The sequence below is a fragment of the Staurois parvus genome, unplaced genomic scaffold (genome assembly GCF_062004578.1).
Source record: "Staurois parvus isolate SC_StPar_1 unplaced genomic scaffold, SC_StPar_1.0 ptg003393l, whole genome shotgun sequence".
NCBI lineage: Eukaryota > Metazoa > Chordata > Amphibia > Anura > Ranidae > Staurois > Staurois parvus.
In genome coordinates this window covers 73,794-91,163 of record NW_028321189.1, presented here as the reverse complement: position 1 = coordinate 91,163, position 17,370 = coordinate 73,794, and the positions used below count along the sequence as shown (strand labels likewise).

The following is a 17,370-nucleotide window of genomic DNA, read 5'->3' as shown; positions in this document are numbered from 1 at the left end:
AACGTGTCTCTTCTCCCTCACATTGCTCTCTGGTACTTAGTGTCCCAACATGTCTCTTCTCCCTCACATTGCTCTCTGGTACTTAGTGTCCCAACATATCTCTTCTGCCTCACATTGCTCTCTGGTACTTAGTGTCCCAACGTGCCTCTTCTCCCTCACATTGCTCTCTGGTACTTAGTGTCCCAACATGTCTCTTCTCCCTCACATTGCTCTCTGGTACTTAGTGTCCCAACATATCTCTTCTGCCTCACATTGCTCTCTGGTACTTAGTGTCCCAACGTGCCTCTTCTCCCTCACATTGCTCTCTGGAACTTAGTGTCCCAACGTGTCTCTTCTCCCTCACATTGCTCTCTGGTACTTAGTGTCCCAACATGTCTCTTCTCCCTCACATTGCTCTCTGGTACTTAGTGCCCCAACGTGCCTCTTCTCCCTCACATTGCTCTCTGGTACTTAGTGTCCCAACGTGCCTCTTCTCCCTCACATTGCTCTCTGGTACTTAGTGTCCCAACGTGTCTCTTCTCCCTCACATTGCTCTCTGGAACTTAGTGTCCCAACATATCTCTTCTGCCTCACATTGTTCTCTGGTACTTAGTGCCCCAACGTGTCTCTTCTCCCTCACATTGCTCTCTGGTACTTAGTGTCCCAACGTGTCTCTTCTCCCTCACATTGCTCTCTGGAACTTAGTGTCCCAACATATCTCTTCTGCCTCACATTGTTCTCTGGTACTTAGTGCCCCAACGTGTCTCTTCTCCTTCACATTGCTCTCTGGTACTTAGTGTCCCAACATGTCTCTTCTCCCTCACATTGCTCTCTGGTACTTAGTGTCCCAACATGTCTCTTCTCCCTCACATTGCTCTCTGGTACTTAGTGTCCCAACGTGCCTCTTTCTTTGTTAAAAATAACAAATATGTGATACTTTCCTGCTCTATTCAGTGGTTTTGCACAGAGCAGCTCAGATCCTCCTCTTCTTGGGTCCTCCGCCGCCGCTGCCCCTGGCCCCTCTATCCTGTTGGGTGACCCCATAGCACCTGAGCAGGTGTGCTTCCAAGCCACAGCTTTGCGTGTCCATTCACAGACATTGCCGCGGCTCGGCCCCGCCCCGCACCTCTCCTGATTGGCTCACTGGCTATGATTGACAGCTCTTGCCTCAGGAGTCAAAGTCCCTAAAAAACCAAGGCTCTCATGGACATCACTGGATCAAGAGGGGGCTCAGGTAAGTATTGGGGCGGGGGCTGCTACACACAGAAGGTTTTTTTACCGTCATGCATAGAATACATGAAGGTAAAAAAAAAAACCTTGAGACTTTAGAACCATCTAGAGATTTCCATTTGTATTACAATACCAGAGACAGAGACTGAGAGACAGAAGGACAGATACAGAGAGACAGAGACTGAGAGACAGAAGGAGAGAGACAGAGAGACAGAGACTGAGAGACAGAGACTGAGAGACCAAGGGACAGATACAGAGAGACAGAGACTGAGAGACAGAGGGACAGATACAGAGACTGAGAGAGACAGAGGGACAGATACAGAGAGACAGAGACTGAGAGACAGAAGGACAGATACAGAGAGACAGAGACTGAGAGACAGAAGGACAGATACAGAGAGACAGAGACTGAGACTGAGAGACAGAGACTGAGAGACCAAGGGACAGATACAGAGAGACAGAGACTGAGAGACAGAGACTGAGAGACAGAGGGACAGATACAGAGACTGAGAGACAGAGGGACAGATACAGAGAGACAGAGACTGAGAGACAGAAGGACAGATACAGAGAGACAGAGACTGAGACTGAGAGACAGAGACTGAGAGACCAAGGGACAGATACAGAGAGACAGAGACTGAGAGACAGAGACTGAGAGACAGAGGGACAGATACAGAGAGACAGAGACTGAGAGACAGAGACTGAGACCTCACACATGACCACGATACTTACTGGACTTGTTTCCTGACTCGTGTCTGTATATTCAAGGACAAGGCATGCGTGCCGTGTATCGGGGAACTGAGGAAGAGCTGGCGGTACACAGAACACAGCTGACGCTTCACATGTTTACATGCTTGAGCAAGCCTGCAACGAAGATGGAGGAATTACCCAGAGAAATGTCCAGCTGCATTCGCTTCATCCGAGTCAACTCCATTCATTGTTTACTGTCAACTAGAAATGTAAACCCTCAATACCGTGTGTGCGTGTGGTGTACCCTCAATACCGTGTGTGTGCTCCCAACACACATGTCCGCTACTCCCGGAAAGGTCCCGATCTCCCCTTTCAATCAGGACCTTTTCTGATCATGTGACTGCCGTGACAGCGAATCATGGCGGTCACATGACCCTACCGGGCACTTTTACCCCCTTCCTGCCTACCGGACACTTCTACCCCCTTCCTGCCTACAGGGCACTGTCACCCCCTTCCTGCCCCCCCCGGGCACTTCTACCCCCTTCCTGCCTACAGGACACTTCTGCCCCCTTCCTGCTTACAGGACACTTCTGCCCCCTTCCTGCCTACAGGACACTTCTGCCCCCTTCCTGCCTACCGGACACTTCTGCCCCCTTCCTGCCTACAGGACACTTCTACCCCCTTCCTGCCTACAGGGCACTTCTACCCCCTTCCTGCCTACAGGGCACTTCTACCCCCTTCCTGCCTACCGGGCACTTCTACCCCCTTCCTGCCTACAGGGCACTTCTACCCCCTTCCTGCCTACAGAGCACTTCTACCCCCTTCCTGCCCACCGGGCACTTCTACCCCCTTCCTGCCTACAGGGCACTTCTACCCCCTTCCTGCCTACAGGACACTTCTACCCCCTTCCTGCCTACAGGGCACTTCTACCTCCTTCCTGCCTACCGGGAACTTCTACCCCCTTCCTGCCTACAGGACACTTCTACCCCCTTCCTGCCTACCGGGCACTTCTACCACCTTCCTGCCTACCGGGCACTTCTACCCCCTTCCTGCCCACCGGACACTTCTACCCCCTTCCTGCCCACCGGGCACTTCTACCCCCTTCCTGCCTACAGAGCACTTCTACCCCCTTCCTGCCCACCGGGCACTTCTACCCCCTTCCTGCCCACCGGGCACTTCTACCCCCTTCCTGCCCACCGGGCACTTCTACCCCCTTCCTGCCGACAGGGCACTTCTACCCCCTTCCTGCCTACAGGACACTTCTACCCCCTTCCTGCCTACCGGGCACTTCTACCCCCTTCCTGCCTACAGGGCACTTCTACCCCCTTCCTGCCTACAGAGCACTTCTACCCCCTTCCTGCCCACCGGGCACTTCTACCCCCTTCCTGCCTACAGGGCACTTCTACCCCCTTCCTGCCTACAGGACACTTCTACCCCCTTCCTGCCTACAGGGCACTTCTACCTCCTTCCTGCCTACCGGGAACTTCTACCCCCTTCCTGCCTACAGGACACTTCTACCCCCTTCCTGCCTACCGGGCACTTCTACCACCTTCCTGCCTACCGGGCACTTCTACCCCCTTCCTGCCCACCGGACACTTCTACCCCCTTCCTGCCCACCGGGCACTTCTACCCCCTTCCTGCCTACAGAGCACTTCTACCCCCTTCCTGCCCACCGGGCACTTCTACCCCCTTCCTGCCCACCGGGCACTTCTACCCCCTTCCTGCCCACCGGGCACTTCTACCCCCTTCCTGCCGACAGGGCACTTCTACCCCCTTCCTGCCTACAGGACACTTCTACCCCCTTCCTGCCTACAGGACACTTCTACCCCCTTCCTGCCTACAGGACACTTCTACCCCCTTCCTGCCTACAGGGCACTTCTACCTCCTTCCTGCCTACCGGGAACTTCTACCCCCTTCCTGCCTACAGGGCACTTCTACCCCCTTCCTGCCTACAGGACACTTCTACCCCCTTCCTGCCTACAGGGCACTTCTACCCCCTCCCTACCTGCCGGGCACTTCTACCCCCTTCCTGCCCAGGCCAATTTTCAGCTTTCAGCGCTGTCGCACTTTGAATGACAATTGCGCGGTCATGCAACACTGTACCCAGATGACATTTTTATCATTTTTTTGTGACAGACAGAGCTTTCTTTTGGTGGTATTTAACCTCCCTGGCGGTATGATTCCTTCCGATTTTTTGTGCTGAAAGCGATACCATTTTTTCGCATGGAAATAGTTTTTTATTGTAGGCTGTAATTTTTAGGAAAATTTCCCCACCAATCATTATCACTCAATTCTGCAAGTGGTTCTGATTTACTATCGCTGTTCTCTAGCCGGTCTAAAACCGCTTTTGACGTAAAGGGACGCTTTTTGGACGCCATGGACTTTTCTAAGTTTCCAGGCAGAAAGAACAGACAAAATGCAGGCAGGGCGCCGGACAAAGCACTCGGGACAAAATGTATGTGAAATGGGATGAAACAGCAATGTTTTACTATTTAAAATTGAAAAAAAAAAAAAAGACATTTTTTTAAATTTTTTAAATTTCCCGCCGCAGGCGGCGCCCGTACGTCCTGACGTCACGGGGACCGGAACACAGAAGCCGGATGCCGGCATCGGCCGGAGGAGATGGACGGGGACGCTGCAGGGGACACATCGTGGGAACGAAGGACAAGGTAAGTGCTGCAGGGACCCCCAGAGAACGCTGCATGGTAAGCCTGAGTGTAGCTCGGGGTTACCGTTCTTGGTATAGAAATTCTACCCCGAGCTACACTCGGGAAAAACGCCAGGGAGGTTAATCACCTCGGGGATTTTTTTTTCTTAAACAAACCAAAAAACACTGAAAATGTAAAAAAAAAAGTTTTTTCTTAGTTTTTGTTATAAAATTTTGTAAATAAGTGATTTTTCTCCTTCACTGATGTGCGCTGATGAGGCATCACTGATGGGCATTGACAGGCATCACTGATGGGCACTGAAAGGCAGCACTGATACATGGCACTGATAGGCGGCACTGATAGGCGGCACTGACTGGCATTGATGGGTGACACTGAAAGGCAGTTCAGATGGACACCGATATGTGGCATTGATGTGCACTGGTAGGCACTGATATTTGGCATTGATGTGGCACTGACACAAGGCACTGATGGACACTGACAGGTGGCGCTGCTGGGGCCACACTGATCATCAGTGCCCTGATGATCAGTGTACGTGTCCCCTCCGCGGAATGCCGATTACCGGCTCTCCGCTCCTCTCCTCTGTCAGCGTGACAGCTCGAGAGGAGAGAAATTCCGATAACCAGCATTTCCCTGTTTGCATGTGATTGGACACAGCTGGTCACATGACTGAGATGACATCTTCGCCACGCTGCGCGCTCCCTGAGCCGCGCATGCGCGGTGGGAATAGGAGGACGACATATGACTCCTCCCAGAATGAGAGAACCGCCTTGCGTCCGTCATATTACTATAGGGTGGGCGGGAGGGGGTTAATGAGCCTTTGTAGGGACCACTCTGACCTAAAGTAGTGTATTAGTCCCCCTCGAAGGCACAAAATGATGTCAAATATTAATATAACGGTTACATATTTTACAATATAATATTCATAAAAAGTCCTAAAACCCAACAGAACAGAAGTGATTTCAGCGGAGGAATGTTGGGAATAATCAAACCTCATTTGTAAAGACGCCGTCTCCGTATAATGGAACAATGGCGCGCTCTTTTATGTTGGCGCCTGAAAGTGCGGCATACAGAAGGAAACATCGGCGGTATTTATTTGTACTTACTCTGCTGGAGCTCCGCTCTCGTATCTGGAGAAGGCTTTATTCTTGAATTCTAGCCAAGTATTCTGCAACTAAATAAAGAGACACTTTATGGAGACGCAGCTTGGAACGCGCGACATTTCAATGCCGAGGACATTATCGTTTCTTTACATTTCTTTTCTGGCACTTTTTAATGGAATACTCCAGACAATGGATTTAGGGAAATCACAGAATGGTAATGTAAAGAGAACCAGTCCTGACTGAGCCGGTGAAGAAGCTGAAAAACAATTCATTCATTAGAATAATCAATATATTTTTACGTTATTTATATTTATTATGTTGTCTTAGGAAGACACTTCGGCTTTATTATCAGGAGGTCAAAGGTCAGCCGAAGTCTAGCAGCTGCTGCCTTGTCAACGCCTCATACTCTCATATGGTCCGCCATCTCCTGACAGTGCAACCAATATCAATGAGGGGTAGGCAACCTCCGGTACCAATATCAGTGAGAGGTAGGCAACCTCCGGTACCAATATCAGTGAGGGGTAGGCAACCTCCAGTACCAATATCAGTGAGGGGTAGGCAACCTCCAGTACCAATATCAGTGAGGGGTAGGCAACCTCCAGTACCAATATCAGTGAGGGGTAGGCAACCTCCGGTATCAATATCAATGAGGGGTAGGCAACCTCCGGTACCAATATCAATGAGGGGTAGGCAACCTCCGGTACCAATATCAGTGAGGGGTAGGCAACCTCCGGTACCAATATCAATGAGGGGTAGGCAACCTCCGGTACCAATATCAATGAGGGGTAGGCAACCTCCGGTACCAATATCAATGAGGGGTAGGCAACCTCCGGTACCAATATCAATGAGGGGTAGGCAACCTCCGGTACCAATATCAATGAGGGGTAGGCAACCTCCGGTACCAATATCAATGAGGGGTAGGCAACCTCCGGTACCAATATCAATGAGGGGTAGGCAACCTCCGGTACCAATATCAATGAGGGGTAGGCAACCTCCGGTACCAATATCAATGAGGGGTAGGCAACCTCCGGTACCAATATCAGTGAGGGGTAGGCAACCTCCGGTACCAATATCAGTGAGGGGGAGGCAACCTCCGGTACCAATATCAGTGAGGGATAGGAAACCTCCAGTACCAATATCAGTGAGGGGTAGGCAACCTCCAGTACCAATATCAGTGAGAGGTAGGCAACCTCTGGTACCAATATCAGTGAGGGGTAGGCAACCTCCGGTACCAATATCAGTGAGGGATAGGAAACCTCCAGTACCAATATCAGTGAGGGGTAGGCAACCTCCAGTACCAATATCAGTGAGAGGTAGGCAACCTCTGGTACCAATATCAGTGAGGGGTAGGCAACCTCCGGTACCAATATCAATGAGGGGTAGGCAACCTCCGGTACCAATATCAATGAGGGGTAGGCAACCTCCGGTACCAATATCAGTGAGGGGTAGGCAACCTCCGGTACCAATATCAGTGAGGGGGAGGCAACCTCCGGTACCAATATCAGTGAGGGGGAGGCAACCTCCGGTACCAATATCAGTGAGGGATAGGAAACCTCCAGTACCAATATCAGTGAGGGGTAGGCAACCTCCAGTACCAATATCAGTGAGAGGTAGGCAACCTCTGGTACCAATATCAGTGAGGGGTAGGCAACCTCCGGTACCAATATCAATGAGGGGTAGGCAACCTCCGGTACCAATATCAATGAGGGGTAGGCAACCTCCGGTACCAATATCAGTGAGGGGTAGGCAACCTCCGGTACCAATATCAGTGAGGGGGAGGCAACCTCCGGTACCAATATCAGTGAGGGATAGGAAACCTCCAGTACCAATATCAGTGAGGGGTAGGCAACCTCCGGTACCAATATCAATGAGGGGTAGGCAACCTCTGGTATCAATGAGTAGTTGAGGAGTAGGCAACCTCCAATATCAATGAGTAGTTGAGGGGTAGGCAACCTCCGGTACCAATGAGTAGTTGAGGGATAGGCAACCTTTGATATGAATGAGTAGTTGAGGGATAGGCAACCTCCAGTATCAATGAGTAGTTGAGGGATAGGCAACCTCCGATATCAATGAGTAGTTGAGGGATAGGCAACCTCCAGTATCAAGGAGTAGTTGAGGGATAGGCAACCTCCGGTATCAATGAGTAGTTGAGGGATAGGCAACCTCCGATATCAATGAGTAGTTGAGGGATAGGCAACCTCCGATATCAATGAGTAGTTGAGGGATAGGCAACCTCCAATATCAATGAGTAGTTGAGGGATAGGCAACCTCCAGTACCAATGAGTAGTTGAGCGATAGGCAACCTCCAGTACCAATGAGTAGTTGAGGGATAGGCAACCTCCAGTACCAATGAGTAGTTGAGCGATAGGCAACCTCCGGTATCAATGAGTAGTTGAGGGATAGGCAACCTCCGATATCAATGAGTAGTTGAGGGATAGGCAACCTCCAGTACCAATGAGTAGTTAAGGGATAGGCAACCTCCAGTACCAATGAGTAGTTGAGGGATAGGCAACCTCTGATATTAATGTGTAGTTCAGGGGTAGGCAACCTCCAGTATCAATACCAGTATCAAAGTATCAATAACAGGGGTAGGGAACCTCTGGTATTGATGAGTAGCTCAGGGGGAGGGAACCTCCGGTATAGATGAGTACCTCAGGGGAAGGGAACCCATGGTATTAATGAGAATCTCAGGGGTAGGGAACCTCTGGTATTGATGAGTAGCTCAGGGGGAGGGAACCTATGGTATTAATGAGAATCTCAGGGGTAGGGAATCTCTGGTATTGATGAGTAGCTCAGGGGGAGGGAACCTCTGGTATAGATGAGTACCTCAGGGGAAGGGAACCTCTGGTATCAACGAGTAGTTGAGGGGTAGGGAACCTCAGGTATTGATGAGTAGCTCAGGGGTAGGGAAACTTTGGTATCAATGAGTAGCTCAGGGGTAGGGAACCTCTGGTATCAATGAGTAGTTGAGGGGTTGGCAACTTCCACCATCAATGAGTAGTTGAGATGTAGGGAACCTCTGCTATTGATGAGTAGCTCAGAGGTAGGGAACCTCCGGTATTAATGAGATGCTCAGGGGTAGGGAACCTCCGGTATCGATGAGTACCTCAGGGGTAGGGAACCTCTAGTACCAATGAGTAGTTGAGGGGTAGGGAACCTCTGCTATTGATGAGTACCTCAGGGGTAGGGAACCTCCGGTATCGATGAGTACCTCAGGGGTAGGGAACCTCTGGTACGATGAGTAGTTAAAGGGTAGGGAACCTCTACTATTGAGGTGTAGCTCAGGGGTAGGGAACATCCGGTATCGATGAGTGGTTGAGACCTAGGGACCCTCTGCTATTGAGGAGTAGTTAAAAGGTAGGAAACCTCGACACTCCAGTCCCAGTGGCAAGACACTGCCAGCAACAGGCAGGACTCTCAGAAGCAGAGGCATGATGGGCATTGTAGTTACTGGGAAGAATGTCCCTTACATTGGGGGTCAGTGAGAAGAATGTCCCTTACATTGCGGGTCAGTGGGAAGAATGCCCCTTACATTGGGGGTCAGTGGGAAGAATGTCCCTTACATTGGGGGTCAGTGGGAAGAATGTCCCTTACATTGGGGGTCAGTGGGAAGAATGTCCCTTACATTGGGGATCAGTGGGAAGAATGTCCCTTACATTGGTGGTCAGTGGGAAGAATGTCCCTTACATTGGGGGTCGGTGGGAAGAATGTCCCTTACATTGGTGGTCAGTGGGAAGAATGTCCCTTACATTGGGGGTCGGTGGGAAGAATGTCCCTTACATTGGGGGTCAGTGGGAAGAATGTCCCTTACATTGGGGGTCAGTGGGAAGAATGTCCCTTACATTGGGGGTCAGTGGGAAGAATGTCCCTTACATTGGGGGTCAGTGGGTAGAATGTCCCTTACATTGGGGGTCAGTGGGTAGAATGTCCCTTACATTGGGGGTCAGTGGGAAGAATGTCCCTTACATTGGGGGTCAGTGGGAAGAATGTCCCTTACATTGGGGGTCAGTGGGAAGAATGTCCCTTACATTGGGGGTCAGTGGGTAGAATGTCCCTTACATTGGGGGTCAGTGGGTAGAATGTCCCTTACATTGGGGGTCGGTGGGAAGAATGTCCCTTACATTGGGGGTCGGTGGGAAGAATGTCCCTTACATTGCGGGTCAGTGGGAAGAATGCCCCTTACATTGGGGGTCAGTGGGAAGAATGTCCCTTACATTGGGGGTCAGTGGGAAGAATGTCCCTTACATTGGGGGTCAGTGAGAAGAATGTCCCTTACATTGGGGGTCAGTGGGAAGAATGTCCCTTACATTGGGGGTCAGTGGGAAGAATGTCCCTTACATTGGGGGTCAGTGGGAAGAATGTCCCTTACATTGGGGGTCAGTGGGAAGAATGTCCCTTACATTGGGGGTCGGTGGGAAGAATGTCCCTTACATTGGGGGTCAGTGGGAAGAATGTCCCTTACATTGGGGGTCAGTGGGAAGAATGTCCCTTACATTGGGGGTCAGTGGGAAGAATGTCCCTTACATTGGGGGTCAGTGGGAAGAATGTCCCTTACATTGGTGATCAGTGGGAAGAATGTCCCTTACATTGGGGGTCAGTGGGAAGAATGTCCCTTACATTGGGGGGTCAGTGGGAAGAATGTCCCTTACATTGGGGGTCAGTGGGAAGAATGTCCCTTACATTGGGGGTCAGTGGGTAGAATGTCCCTTACATTGGGGGTCAGTGGGTAGAATGTCCCTTACATTGGGGGTCAGTGGGAAGAATGTCCCTTACATTGGGGGTCAGTGGGAGGAACGTCCCTTACATTGGGGGGTCAGTAGGAAGAACGTCCCTTACATTGGGGGTCAGTGGGAAGAATGTCCCTTACATTGGTAATCAGTGGGAAGAATGTCCCTTACATTGGGGGTCAGTGGGTAGAATGTCCCATTGGTTGTCAGTGGTTACATATCAGAGGCAGGAATTGCTCATTTGTGAAGGAACGCTGGTTGAGAAAGGTCGGTCTACACATTTGAATATTCTAGTGAATAGAAGCACCTCATATAAATAAATAAATATATAGAAGGACATACTGGAGTTTCGCGGCCTCCAAGGCTTTTCACAAATCTGTCTGTTCTTTGCCTGAGGTCGGCCATGAAGGGATGTGAGCGTAGAATGTGCTGAATGTCCTGCCCCTCGGTGAGCTTCTTCTCCATCATACTGAATCCATCCAAGAGTTGGTACAACGAGAGCCCAAGATGACTTCCTGAGAACTGCCGGAGCACAAAGGGAGGAACGGTTTAGTCATTTCTAGGCGTTATCCCCAACATAAATCAGATAAACCGCACAGCATGCCGATACCAGGGGTGGACTGACAACTCATGGGGCCCCCGAGCAATACTTCTCCATCCATATCAACAAACCTCCTGAGCCGTCCAAGGCTGAAGATCAGCAGAGTCCCAGCAGACATGCCAGCAGCACAGAATACAGAAATGGAGGAGAAGCTTCAGCAATGTATTTGGGTGAATTCCCGTATTTGTAGTCTGCATCGCTCTATGGTCTCGTTCAGCCTCTTTCATGGTGGAACCCTGAAAAACTTCTGTCAGGTCTCGGGGAACCCTACTAATAAATACTATATCGGCAGCTCGTGGCACCTTAGTGTGATGGTCGGTGGGAAGAATGTCCCTTACATTGGGGGTCAGTGGGAAGAATGTCCCTTACATTGGGGGGTCAGTGGGTAGAATGTCCCTTACATTGGGGGTCAGTGGGAAGAATGTCCCTTACATTGGGGGTCAGTGGGAAGAATGTCCCTTACATTGGGGGGTCAGTGGGTAGAATGTCCCTTACATTGGGGGTCAGTGGGAAGAATGTCCCTTACATTGGGGGTCAGTGGGAAGAATGTCCCTTACATTGGGGGTCAGTGGGAAGAATGTCCCTTACATTGGGAGTCAGTGGGAAGAATGTCCCTTACATTGGGGGTCAGTGGGAAGAATGTCCCTTACATTGGGAGTCAGCGGGAAGAATGTCCCTTACATTGGGGGTCAGTGGGTAGAATGTCCCTTACATTGGGGGTCAGTGGGAAGAATGTCCCTTACATTGGGGGTCAGTGGCAAGAATGTCCCTTACATTGGGGGTCAGTGGGAAGAATGTCCCTTACATTGGGGGCCAGTGGGTAGAATGTCCCTTACATTGGGGGTCAGTGGGTAGAATGTCCCTTACATTGGGGGTCAGTGGGAAGAATGTCCCTTACATTGGGGGTCAGTGGGTAGAATGTCCCTTACATTGGGGGTCAGTGGGAAGAATGTCCCTTACATTGGGGGTCAGTGGGAAGAATGTCCCTTACATTGGGGGTCAGTGGGTAGAATGTCCCTTACATTGGGGGTCAGTGGGTAGAATGTCCCTTACATTGGGGGTCAGTGGGAAGAATGTCCCTTACATTGGGGGTCAGTGGGAAGAATGTCCCTTACATGGGGGGTCAGTGGGAAGAATGTCCCTTACATTGGGGGTCAGTGGGAAGAATGTCCCTTACATTGGGGGTCAGTGGGAAGAATGTCCCTTACATTGGTAATCAGTGGGAAGAATGTCCCTTACATTGGGGGTCAGTGGGAAGAATGTCCCTCACATTGGGGATCAGTGGGAAGAATGTCCCTTACATTGGTGGTCAGTGGGAAGAATGTCCCTTACATTGGGGGTCGGTGGGAAGAATGTCCCTTACATTGGTGGTCAGTGGGAAGAATGTCCCTTACATTGGGGGTCAGTGGGAAGAATGTCCCTTACATTGGGGGTCAGTGGGAAGAATGTCCCTTACATTGGGGGTCAGTGGGAAGAATGTCCCTTACATTGGGGGTCAGTGGGAAGAATGTCCCTTACATTGGGGGTCAGTGGGTAGAATGTCCCTTACATTGGGGGTCAGTGGGTAGAATGTCCCTTACATTGGGGGTCAGTGGGAAGAATGTCCCTTACATTGGGGGTCAGTGGGAAGAATGTCCCTTACATTGGGGGTCAGTGGGAAGAATGTCCCTTACATTGGGGGTCAGTGGGTAGAATGTCCCTTACATTGGGGGTCAGTGGGTAGAATGTCCCTTACATTGGGGGTCGGTGGGAAGAATGTCCCTTACATTGGGGGTCGGTGGGAAGAATGTCCCTTACATTGGGGGTCGGTGGGAAGAATGTCCCTTACATTGGGGGTCGGTGGGAAGAATGTCCCTTACATTGGGGGTCAGTGGGAAGAATGTCCCTTACATTGGGGGTCAGTGGGAAGAATGTCCCTTACATTGGGGGTCAGTGGGAAGAATGTCCCTTACATTGGGGGTCAGTGGGAAGAATGTCCCTTACATTGGGGGTCAGTGGGAAGAATGTCCCTTACATTGGGGGTCAGTGGGAAGAATGTCCCTTACATTGGGGGTCAGTGGGAAGAATGTCCCTTACATTGGTGCTCAGGGGGAAGAATGTCCCTTACATTGGGAGTCAGCGGGAAGAATGTCCCTTACATTGGGGGTCAGTGGGTAGAATGTCCCTTACATTGGGGGTCAGTGGGAAGAATGTCCCTTACATTGGGGGTCAGTGGGAAGAATGTCCCTTACATTGGGGGTCAGTGGGTAGAATGTCCCTTACATTGGGGGTCAGTGGGTAGAATGTCCCTTACATTGGGGGTCAGTGGGAAGAATGTCCCTTACATTGGGGGTCAGTGGGTAGAATGTCCCTTACATTGGGGGTCAGTGGGAAGAATGTCCCTTACATTGGGGGTCAGTGGGAAGAATGTCCCTTACATTGGGGGTCAGTGGGTAGAATGTCCCTTACATTGGGGGTCAGTGGGTAGAATGTCCCTTACATTGGGGGTCAGTGGGAAGAATGTCCCTTACATTGGGGGTCAGTGGGAAGAATGTCCCTTACATGGCGGGTCAGTGGGAAGAATGTTCCTTACATTGGGGGTCAGTGGGAAGAATGTCCCTTACATTGGGGGTCAGTGGGAAGAATGTCCCTTACATTGGGGGTCAGTGGGAAGAATGTCCCTTACATTGGGGGTCAGTGGGTAGAATGTCCCTTACATTGGGGGTCAGTGGGTAGAATGTCCCTTACATTGGGGGTCAGTGGGAAGAATGTCCCTTACATTGGGGGTCAGTGGGAAGAATGTCCCTTACATTGGGGGTCAGTGGGAAGAATGTCCCTTACATTGGGGGTCAGTGGGTAGAATGTCCCTTACATTGGGGGTCAGTGGGTAGAATGTCCCTTACATTGGGGGTCAGTGGGAAGAATGTCCCTTACATTGGGGGTCGGTGGGAAGAATGTCCCTTACATTGGGGGTCGGTGGGAAGAATGTCCCTTACATTGGGGATCGGTGGGAAGAATGTCCCTTACATTGGTGGTCAGTGGGAAGAATGTCCCTTACATTGGAGGGTCAGTGGGAAGAATGTCCCTTACATTGGGGGTCGGTGGGAAGAATGTCCCTTACATTGGTGATCAGTGGGAAGAATGTCCCTTACATTGGGGGTCAGTGGGAAGAATGTCCCTTACATTGGGGGTCAGTGGGAAGAATGTCCCTTACATTGGGGGTCAGTGGGAAGAATGTCCCTTACATTGGTGGTCAGTGGGAAGAATGTCCCTTACATTGGGGGTCAGTGGGAAGAATGTCCCTTACATTGGGGGTCAGTGGGAAGAATGTCCCTTACATTGGTGATCAGTGGGAAAAATGTCCCTTACATTGGGGGTCAGTGGGAAGAATGTCCCTTACATTGGGGGGTCAGTGGGAAGAATGTCCCTTACATTGGTGATCAGTGGGAAAAATGTCCCTTACATTGGTGGTCGGTGGGAAGAATGTCCCTTACATTGGGGGTCAGTGGGAAGAATGTCCCTTACATTGGTGGTCAGTGGGAAGAATGTCCCTTACATTGGGGGTCAGTGGGAAGAATGTCCCTTACATTGGTGGTCAGTGGGAAGAATGTCCCTTACATTGGTGGTCAGTGGGAAGAATGTCCCTTACATTGGGGGTCAGTGGGAAGAATGTCCCTTACATTGGTGGTCAGTGGGAAGAATGTCCCTTACATTGGTGGTCAGTGGGAAAAATGTCCCTTACATTGGTGGTCAGTGGGAAGAATGTCCCTTACATTGGGGGTCAGTGGGAAGAATGTCCCTTACATTGGGGGTCAGTGGGAAGAATGTCCCTTACATTGGTGGTCAGTGGGAAGAATGTCCCTTACATTGGGGGTCAGTGGGAAGAATGTCCCTTACATTGGTGATCAGTGGGAAGAATGTCCCTTACATTGGGGGTCAGTGGGAAGAATGTCCCTTACATTGGGGGTCAGTGGGAAGAATGTCCCTTACATTGGGGGGCAGTGGGAAGAATGTCCCTTACATTGGGGGACAGTGGGAAGAATGTCCCTTACATTGGGGGTCAGTGGGTAGAATGTCCCTTACATTGGGGGTCGGTGGGAAGAATGTCCCTTACATTGGGGGTCGGTGGAAAGAACGTCCCTTACATTGGGGGTCAGTGAGAAGAACGTCCCTTACATTGGTGGTCAGTGGGAAGAACGTCCCTTACATTGGGGGTCAGTGGGAAGAATGTCCCTTACATTGGGGGTCAGTGGGAAGAATGTCCCTTACATTGGGGGTCAGTGGGAAGAATGTCCCTTACATTGGGGGTCAGTGGGAAGAATGTCCCTTACATTGGGGGTCAGTGGGAAGAATGTCCCTTACATTGGTGGTCGGTGGGAAGAATGTCCCTTACATTGGGGGTCGGTGGGAAGAATGTCCCTTACATTGGTGGTCGGTGGGAAGAATGTCCCTTACATTGGTGGTCGGTGGGAAGAATGTCCCTTACATTGGGGATCGGTAGGAAGAATGTCCCTTACATTGGGGGTCGGTGGGAAGAATGTCCCTTACATTGGGGGTCAGTGGGAAGAATGTCCCTTACATTGGGGGTCAGAGGGAAGAATGTCCCTTACATTGGTGGTCAGTGGGAAGAATGTCCCTTACATTGGATGTCAGTGGGAAGAATGTCCCTTACATTGGTGGTCAGTGGGAAGAATGTCCCTTACATTGGTGATCAGTGGGAAGAATGTCCCTTACATTGGGGGTCAGTGGGAAGAATGTCCCTTACATTGGGGGTCAGTGGGAAGAATGTCCCTTACATTGGAGGTCAGTGGGAAGAATGTCCCTTACATTGGTGGTCAGTGGGAAGAATGTCCCTTACATTGGGGATCGGTGGGAAGAACGTCCCTTACATTGGGGGGTCAGTGGGAAGAACGTCCCTTACATTGGGGGTCAGTGGGAGGAATGTCCCTTACATTGGGGGTCAGTGGGAAGAATGTCCCTTACATTGGGGGTCGGTGGGAAGAATGTCCCTTACATTGGGGGTCAGTGGGAAGAATGTCCCTTACATTGGGGGTCAGAGGGAAGAATGTCCCTTACATTGGTGGTCAGTGGGAAGAATGTCCCTTACATTGGAGGTCAGTGGGAAGAATGTCCCTTACATTGGGGGGTCAGTGGGAAGAATGTCCCTTACATTGGGGGTCGGTGGGATGAATGTCCCTTACATTGGTGGTCGGTGGGAAGAATGTCCCTTACATTGGGGGTCGGTGGGAAGAACGTCCCTTACATTGGGGGGTCAGTGGGAAGAACGTCCCTTACATTGGGGGTCAGTGGGAGGAATGTCCCTTACATTGGGGGTCAGTGGGAAGAATGTCCCTTACATTGGGGGTCAGTGGGAAGAATGTCCCTTACATTGGGGGTCAGTGGGAAGAATGTTCCTTACATTGGAGGTCAGTGGGAAGAATGTCCCTTACATTGGGGGTCAGTGGGAAGAATGTCCCTTACATTGGGGGTCAGTGGGAAGAATGTCCCTTACATTGGGGGTCAGTGGGAAGAATGTCCCTTACATTGGGGGTCAGTGTGAAGAATGTCCCTTACATTGGGGGTCAGTGTGAAGAATGTCCCTTACATTGGGGGTCAGTGGGAAGAATGTCCCTTACATTGGGGGTCGGTGGGAAGAATGTCCCTTACATTGGGGGTCAGTGGGAAGAATGTCCCTTACATTGGGGGTCAGAGGGAAGAATGTCCCTTACATTGGTGGTCAGTGGGAAGAATGTCCCTTACATTGGGGGTCAGTGGGAAGAATGTCCCTTACATTGGAGGTCAGTGGGAAGAATGTCCCTTACATTGGGGGTCGGTGGGATGAATGTCCCTTACATTGGGGGTCGGTGGGATGAATGTCCCTTACATTGGGGGTCGGTGGGAAGAATGTCCCTTACATTGGGGGTCGGTGGGAAGAATGTCCCTTACATTGGGGGTCGGTGGGAAGAATGTCCCTTACATTGGGGGTCGGTGGGAAGAATGTCCCTTACATTGGGGGTCGGTGGGAAGAATGCTGCTTACGTTTGTGGTGAATGGGAAGATTTCCCGAAGTAAAGACCGTTGTCATGTCTACTCTCCTGTCCATGACAAATAAATAGAAACTGAAAGGAATGCTGGATACTTCTGTGGGACCCACAATGTCTTCCCCATGAAAGTATCACACCGGCTTGTTATATACTATGCAGCTATTTACCTTCGTCAGGAGCACCAGGGACATCCCATGCCACAGCGGCAGGCAGTACATGGAATGAGGCATCATGGGACAATATCCATCCCTCAGGTTGGCATCCAGAAACACCCTCCTTGTGTTGGTGGATTCCGGAAGAGGACCAGACAGAATTTTTAGACTGTCTTCTGCAATCTGAGGGTCATAAGATACAGAT

The 17,370-nt window shown here is 50.9% G+C and overlaps 1 protein-coding gene across 4 annotated transcripts in view; it reads right to left on the bottom strand.

The window, feature by feature from the left end:
* Positions 1-17,370, bottom strand: part of HPS1 (HPS1 biogenesis of lysosomal organelles complex 3 subunit 1) — a 99,444-nt gene that overhangs the window by 26,314 nt on the left and 55,760 nt on the right. For 3 of the 4 annotated variants that reach the window (XM_089667585.1, XM_089667587.1, XM_089667586.1), the window contains 4 exons: positions 17,181-17,348; positions 10,732-10,911; positions 5,666-5,733; positions 1,936-2,067 (listed from right to left, as the gene is read on the bottom strand). In XM_089667585.1, the coding sequence (XP_089523711.1) occupies positions 1,936-2,067; positions 5,666-5,733; positions 10,732-10,911; positions 17,181-17,348 (548 nt within the window). The remainder of the gene's footprint in view (positions 1-1,935; positions 2,068-5,665; positions 5,734-10,731; positions 10,912-17,180; positions 17,349-17,370) is intronic. The other variant, XM_089667588.1, reaches the window with a different exon arrangement.